Source organism: Argiope bruennichi, chromosome 6 (genome assembly GCF_947563725.1).
Source record: "Argiope bruennichi chromosome 6, qqArgBrue1.1, whole genome shotgun sequence".
Classification (NCBI taxonomy): Eukaryota; Metazoa; Arthropoda; class Arachnida; order Araneae; family Araneidae; genus Argiope; species Argiope bruennichi.
Genome location: NC_079156.1, coordinates 109,649,155 through 109,657,456, shown reverse-complemented (window position 1 = coordinate 109,657,456; position 8,302 = coordinate 109,649,155). Strand labels below are relative to the sequence as shown.

The following is an 8,302-nucleotide window of genomic DNA, read 5'->3' as shown; positions in this document are numbered from 1 at the left end:
CATTCTTTATGTGTGGATGTAACTTAACTATCCCAATTTGCAACCTTCTCCACTAAAACATCCCACATTTGTGCGAATCACGTCCGGGTCACCAAATGTGGGATGTTTTAGTGGAGAAGGTTGCAAATTGGGATAGTTAAGTTACATCCACACATAAAGAATGAGCAACTGCAACTGGTGGTGATATTGCTGGTGCAGAAGACTGGTGAGAGTTCTCGAAGAACGCAGGCTTTAAGCGATCAATGTTGATCGTGGACTGTTTGCCGTTCTTTTCAATTGTGAACATTTTATCAGTTCGTTTGAGTACGAGGTATGGTCCATCGTATGGTGCTTGTAAAGGTTTTTTAACAGCATCGTGGCGCACGAACACATGTGAGCAAGTGTCCAGAGCTGGATGAACGAATACTTTCTTGGTGTCATGAGGTGCAGTAGCAACAGGTTTAAGTTGATCCATCAAGGTCCGTAAATTTATTAGGAACTCATGAGGCTCGACGTTAATTGAAGGGGATTCAAAAAATTCTGATGGTAGTTTAAGGGTTGAGCCATAAACTAGTTCGGCCGATGTGCACTGTAGATCTTCTTTTAATGCGGTTCGGAGTCCGAGCAAAACCAAAGGAATTGATTCGGTCCATTTCGTAGATGCATGACATCGGAGGCTTTGTTTAAGAGATCGATGGAATCGCTCGACTATTCCATTGCTTTTTGGGTGGTATGGGGTCGTTCGGATCTTTTGGACACCCAAAAGTTTGCTGAGCAAAGAAAACACGTTGCTTTGGAATTGTCGTCCTTGATCTGTCGTGATTATTGAAGGCAAACCGAAGCGTGAGATCCAATGAGTTATGAATGCACGCGCAACAGTTTCAGCAGAAATATCAGGAATGGGAATTGCCTCAGGCCATCGTGTGAAACGATCTATGCAGGTAAGTAGGTATCCGCAATTGTTTGAAGGTGGAAGAGGTCCTACGAGATCTAGATGAACATGATCGAATCTGGCTGCAGGTAATTGAAAAGATTTAAGAGGACTATTGGTGTGTCTAGCTATTTTAGATTTTTGGCAATCTAGACATGAACGGGTGAAATTTGAAATGTCCTTTTGCATGGACGGCCAAAAGAATCTCTCTGAAATCAAATGTTTAGTGGCACGGATACCTGGGTGGGAAATATTGTGCAAAGATAGAAAAACTTTCTTTCGGAAAATTTCTGGGACGTAAGGTCTAATTTTGTTTTGCTTGACATCACAGTAAAGTTTAGATGAATTGGGGTCGGTTGAGAGAGGTTTTAAACAAAGTGACAGTTCATTCTTTGCCAAAATAGTCTGAAGTTCTTCATCAGATGCTTGTGCTTCCGCCATGGCAGAAAAGTCTATTTTTGGTAACTGTATTTCATTAATACGAGATAAGGTATCAGCTACAACGTTTTTTGAGCCCGATACGTGCCTGATGTCGGTGCTGAATTGTGCAATGAAATCAAGGTATCTTAGTTGTCTTGGAGAAGAAGAGTCAGATTTTTTGGTGAAAGCAAAAGTAAGAGGTCGATGATCTGTAAATATTATGAAATTTTGACCTTCCAACAAGTGTCGAAAATGTTTGATAGTTGCATATATCACCAAAAGTTCCCTATCATACGTACTGTATTTACGTTCTGAGGGCGTAAGTTTTCGGGAATAAAATGCTAGAGGTTGTTGACCATTAGACGTAGTTGTATGGAGGACAGATCCGATGGCTGAGTCTGAAGCATCAACCATGATAGATAATTGCTGGTTAGGTGAATGGAAGTTCAAAGTAGCTGCATTTGCAATATCAGATTTGCATTTTTCGAAAGCTTCTGTAGTGAGGTCAGTCCAAGGAACAAGTCGCTTATCATTCTTTTTAGAGTTTTTTAAAAGTTCGTGTAGGCTAGCTTGAGTCTGAGCGGCATGAGGCAAAAATCGACGGTAAAAATTGAGCATGGCCAAGAAACGCTTTAGCTCAGATATATTTTGAGGTTTGGGAAAATCAGAAATGGCTTGAACTTTTTCCGGTAAAGGTTTCACGCCTTCAGATGTAATTAGACAACCTAGAAACTTTACCGATTGCTTCCCAAGGACGCATTTTGAAGGGTTTAGTTTCAATCCGTGCTGAGATAATCGTTCAAATACTGTTTTTAAATGTTGTTTGTGCTGTTCTACATTATTTGATGCAATCAGTATGTCATCAAAATAAGGAATGCAGAAATCTAAATTTGACAAAACTTGATGTATATAACGTTGAAAGGTTTGTCCCGCGTTTCTTAAACCAAAGGGCATATAAACATATTCAAAAAGACCAAATGGGGTTGTGATTGCTGTTTTTGGAATGTCCGCTGGGTTAATAGGAATTTGATGATAAGCTCGGATCAAATCCAGGGTGGAGAAAATGGTTTTATTGAAAAACATTTGAGTGCAATCTTGAATATGAGGAACTGGGTATCTATCAGGAACGGTAATTGAATTTAAACGACGGTAGTCGCCACACGGTCTCCATTCTCCATTAGACTTTTTCACCATGTGTAGAGGACTTGCCCATGGGCTACTAGAAGGACGGATAATACCTTGAGACATTAAAAATTCAAATTCCTGACGTGCAATTTTTAGCAACTCGGGAGATAAGCGACGAGGTCTCGAAAATACTGGTTGACCAGTTGTTTCAATAAAGTGATGTATTTTAGTTGATACTTTGCTTTTTGTTGGTTGAGATGGATTAGTGAGGTCTTGGAATTGCGATAAAATGTCATAGAATTCTGAATCACCAAGCAAAATGGATATACCAGAAGTTAATGAATCTGTGTTTGTATATTTGCCTTGAGTGGTTAATTTAGTTATGCCATCAATCAAACAACCACTTTTAACATCAACCAAAAGATTATAGTGTTTTAAAAAATCAACACCTATAATTGGTTGGTTCACATTTGCAATTATGAAAGACCAAGTAAAATTTCGCCGTAAATTTAAGTCTAGCGTAAGGCGTTTTTTACCAAAAGTAGCTATTTTTGTGCCATTAGCAGCTAAGAGGAGTAATTCATTAGAGGAATCAGCTTTAGGAGCATAATTGTTTGGTAAAACAGATACGTCTGCGCCTGTATCCACTAAAAATTTCCATTTACTAACTTTATCGGCCAGCATAATTCTATTAATTTTGCGATCGTGGCCAAGGCCAGTGGACGACCGCCGATTTAGTTTCCCGAATTCTTGAAAGAGCAAGGCAAACTACATTTTTTTGCTTTTGTGCCAAAATTTGTATGATAAAAGCAAATGCCATCAGCAGGTTCTTTATATTTTTTTAAGCGATCACGAGAGCAACTACGACTGTTTTTAAAAGGTCGATTTCTATTTCTGCTTTGAGAGCGTGATTGGCGCATTGTTGTAGTAAGCTCGCCAACTAAAATCGTCAAATGGGCGACTTGTTTTTCAAGTTGGGCTATTTGATTATTCGAAGATTGAGGAGTAACGGAATTAATGTTTGAATGGCCAGCCAAATCATTTATTTTATCTGCAACTGATGCTAAACCAGCTAAATCTTCATTCAAAGCAGTTAAAATAGTTTGTGTGCTGTTTGGCAGTCTTCCGAGCCAAAGAGATTTTAAGAGTGGCTCGCCAACAGTATCGCCCGCCAATGTTTTCATACGAGCTAATAACTGAGATGGTCGTTGGTCGCCAAGTTCTAGGCCTTGTAGCAGCGTACGTATTTTCGAAGCTTCACTTTCAGAATGCAACTCAATTAAACGTTTTTTTAATGTTGGATATTTATCAGTATCAGGAGGTTTCAATATTATATCGCTTACACAATTCAAAATATCAGAATCAACGGCATAAATAACATTATTAAATTTTGTATCGTCAGCAGTAATTCCCGCCAAGGCGAATTGCGCCTCAAGTTGAACAAACCATAATGCAGGGTTAGCTTTCCAGAAAGGCGGAAGTTTGACGCCAACACGAGAAACTGTTGCGTCGTTGTTGGCGGAATTTGGAGTATCTCCTGGCATGTTTTATTCAAGAAATCAAAGGCACGTTATAAATATAATTTCACAAAACTGCTTTGAAATACGAAAATACAAATAATATACTGATAATCAGAGTAAATAATATGAAAATGCTAATCCAAATTATATAACAGAAGTTCCGATGGAAATTATTTAGGCTGTGAAAATAGAAACAATATTCAACGATACGCTTACCGCCATTAGGAAGAAATGCGCTATGGCGCCATTTAATGCATAAAGAAAACTGGGAAAGTTATCCTTTCACTTTTCGAGTCACCAAATGTGGGATGTTTTAGTGGAGAAGGTTGCAAATTGGGATAGTTAAGTTACATCCACACATAAAGAATGAGCGACGACTTTTTTATATAAAAATAAACATCTTTTAATTTTTAACGCTAACACATTGACAGACAACAGATTTTTTTTGAAAGAACGGAAATTTTATCTTTTTTAATTCGCACAGCTTGCGCGCTTGATCGTAGATAACTGCTTCGTACTTCCGGTGCGCAGTTAGGAAAATAGTTTTTCGAATACAGTCATTTTGATGGAAGCAGGATCGCCACATAAACATGCAGACTAAGAAGGAAGTTATTACTAATCTTTATTATCTGATTACTAAAATTTAATGTTTCTGAAAAATTTTAGAACTTGCTTTTAAAGTCGTATCTTTTCCCTACTTAGGGTAAAGGAACGACAAAATTTTAAAACATTAATAATAATTCAATTTAAATTTTCAATTAAAATCTCATTTAAACAGGCTTAGTATATGTATTTTTTTAATGAAAAGATGGAATTATTCTCTGGACTTTGCAGTTATGAGTGATCTGTCATCAGAATGTGTTTATACTAATTAGAGATGCATAATCCCCGATTTTTTGAATAACAAATAATATTGCTATTGTTATTTTTAAATATGCGTTCCAAATATCTGTTATTTCAATCATGTTATTAATTAAAAATTATTACTTAATATTAAATATAAAATTTATTAATTGTAATTAATACTTAATTTACTAATTTAATTAGCGTGTGATTGAATTAATTTATCTGTTTCAGCTTACTTCTTAAATTTTATTTTTTTTCTCAAAACTATTTATTTAATTTATTTATTAGAGTGAACCATTTTCTAGAAAAGATGAGTTAAAAATATATGTCATTTCTTTAGAATGTTTACATTAGTTCTATATTCTACCAATAGATGGCGCCAGCAGTAAACAGAGTATATGTAATCAAAGTCAATCGTGTCACGAGCAATTAAAAATGATCTGTATGCAATAGTGCATCATCAAATACGAATATCGGTCACTCCCGTAAAGTGGAGGGTTGACTTCGCACTTTCCAGTGAAGCCTTGCACTTTCCGGTGAAATCACCGCTCCGATAAATTTCAGTGATATGCAATTCAATGATACGATACGATAATTCCAATAACCGGTCCGTTCACTTTTCAATCCAATCACAGATTTCTTTCGAGAGCTTCCATTGGACAGATCGTATCGATTGTCACTTTCCAGTAAAGTCACCGCTCCGGCAAATTTCAGTGATATCGTATCGATTGTTAGTTTTTATCTTGATCCCAAACCTGTAATCGAAATATCATCAGTAAGATCGTATCAAGGATTTGAATTACACCCCTCTTTGAAAAGTATTGATCACTTGTATTTGTGACTTTTTGATATTGGTTACGTAATAACCGCTCTGAAAATATTCGTCATCCCTAATACTAATTGCTAACATTTCCTATCATCTAATGATAGTTTCAAATTCACGAGGTGAGTTCCTATTTAGAATAAATGTTGATTTTAAGACAGGAAATTAAATCTTGTAAATCTAATTAAATTTAAAGAATTATTGCAGCTCTTTTTTAATATTCCTTACCGAAACGAGGCGCGTGACTACTACAACTCAACTTTTTTCAGAAGGCTTCTTCCGGTTTTGGTTTTTAAGCGGAAGTTGACATTTGAATGAAAAATATCAAAACAATTCATAAAGTAGATATTTTGGGTATCGTTACGCCCCCTTTTTTGGCCAACTTACTGATTAAAAAAATTTTTATTTGTAAAAAAATTTAATGTGATGGTATGTAACTCCACTTTCATCGGTGCATTTATAAACATTATTATTATTATTATTTTAATTGAGAAAGTTTACCAGTTTACAGTGTTAAAAATAATATTTTTGCTAATTTTTTACCGCAAGCCTTCATTTATTTGTATATTCATCCTTAAAAAAAGATTTCTTGAACAAAATAATTATATTTATTGATACAATAATTATTTTACTGGATTTTGATTAATTACATAACGCTTTTAGAAAAAGCGATGTTTAAAAACAGAGTATTGACTATCTTTGCCATCTAATTTTATTATGTTTCTCATCTAATTATTTTTTTTGTCGGTGAGATATTTTCATTTTGAAATGTTATATTAATTCATTTAATCCTTCACAAAAGCAAATGGTTTTGTTTCAGTGTGTGTAAGAAAATATGATAAAATATTTATTTATTCAAGCTTTATTTATAAAATCATATCTGCTTTTACTGTAATATAAACATACATAGTTAAAGATAGTTATTGTACTATAAAACTTCTGAGAAATCAAACTTAAATGCAAATAAATAAATTTATTTGTTATTATTCTGAATATTATTATATAATATTCATACCAGTACATCTACAGAATTAATTGGTCTTTCAAAAAATTATTCACTTCTAATACTGAGTAAAACTACATCTAAAGTTATTTAAAATTGTATATAACTAAAACTTGGATTGAGATATTTCAAGTTTGTGTGTAAACTTTATACTAAGTTTAAGAATTGTTATGAAAATTATTTGTGTGAAGCATTGAATTCTAAGTTACCTTTTTCTGTATTTTTATGCATATTAATTTGCTTGTAGGAGACTGACCAAACCCTAATTAATCAAGATGATAAAAAGTGGGATCGCCCATGGACAACTGATGAAATTCGTAAAAATAGTGGAAATTGGACCTTAGCCGGTGATGTTGGGGTAAAATAAAACATTGATTAATTAATAATATTAATTAATTGTTTAATATTACATAGAGTATTTTATACATGTAATAAATTGAAATTATTTTATATTTGTTTAAACAACTAAAAAAGTAAATTGAATTATTATTTAATTTTATTTATTATCAAAGTTATGTATGGTATTATTTTCAAAAAATTCTTTTCTCCAAACTTTTTTTTTTTTTTTTTTTTTAATTTTACAATATTACCTTATTAAATGATGAAGTAATATAATTCTATTTTCTGTTCTGTTTAAAGTAGCATCTATTTATAAAGTTATTAAAATAGTTAAGTATTAGTATTAGTAAATTATTTTTATTATTCAGTTTATTACAATATTTTGTCAATAAAAGTGTAATTATTGCATCAAAGTATAAATATGATTGAATTTTCTCACTCAAAATTTTCATTAATGTGAAATTTTTTAAAAATCAAATTGTTATTTTACAGCTGTACAATTTACTTAATGAAATTTCTCAAAACATCATATCTCGCACCCATGAAGTTGAAAATGCTGTGGATTCTTTGGTTTATCGAACAAAGGTACAGTTAAATGTTTGTTACTATAAAAGAATATAAACATATTTGAATTTTGAATGCTTGTATTTATAATTGTTAATATTTATAGTACCGTATTTGCAGCTTCTTATTAGAAATAGATTAAGCATGTACATTTATAGTTACTTAGACTTTATAACTAAAGGAAATAAATTTAAAGGTACTTATGTATTAAATGCATGCCAATGATTAATTCCAAAAAGAAAATTCCAGATATTTTATGGTTTATGGCAACCGATTATTCACTCATAACAAATCACTGATAAAAGGCCAATGATCATATACTAATAAATATTTTTATTATTAAAGTTTGATTATTTTTACCAATATTATATGATTTATATTAAGAATCACCAATAGCCTTAATACATGAGCACTGATTTTGAAAACAAATTAATGTTTTAGTATCATCTATGCATCAGTCTCATTTGTAGTTATGTTCTTTAATATTTTCATTATCTTATAAGATTAATTTTGCTTGTTTTCATGTTTCTTTTCTTTAATTTCCCATAAACAATTATATTTACATTGCTCAATGTTTATGTGAAAGTAATTGATCTTTCTGTTATTAAAGGAAATATTTTATTTTTATTTTGCCATGAACATTCTACCTTTGATTTAATTATTACCTTTAATCATTAGTTATTTATATATATAATAAACTAGTACTTGTATATCTCTAATTCATTGTTGCTTCATAGTTCCAATTCATTCAT

General features: G+C 32.4%; 1 protein-coding gene across 2 annotated transcripts in view; it reads left to right on the top strand.

Annotated features, from left to right (window-relative positions):
* The first annotated feature begins 5,940 nt into the window (after positions 1-5,940).
* The window catches only part of LOC129972304 (WASH complex subunit 2-like), a 41,686-nt gene continuing 39,324 nt past the window's right edge, over positions 5,941-8,302 (top strand). For both annotated transcript variants that reach the window (XM_056086391.1, XM_056086392.1), the window contains exons 1-3: positions 5,941-6,073; positions 6,895-7,005; positions 7,479-7,571. In XM_056086391.1, the coding sequence (XP_055942366.1) occupies positions 6,071-6,073; positions 6,895-7,005; positions 7,479-7,571 (207 nt within the window). In that variant the 5' untranslated portion in view covers positions 5,941-6,070. The remainder of the gene's footprint in view (positions 6,074-6,894; positions 7,006-7,478; positions 7,572-8,302) is intronic.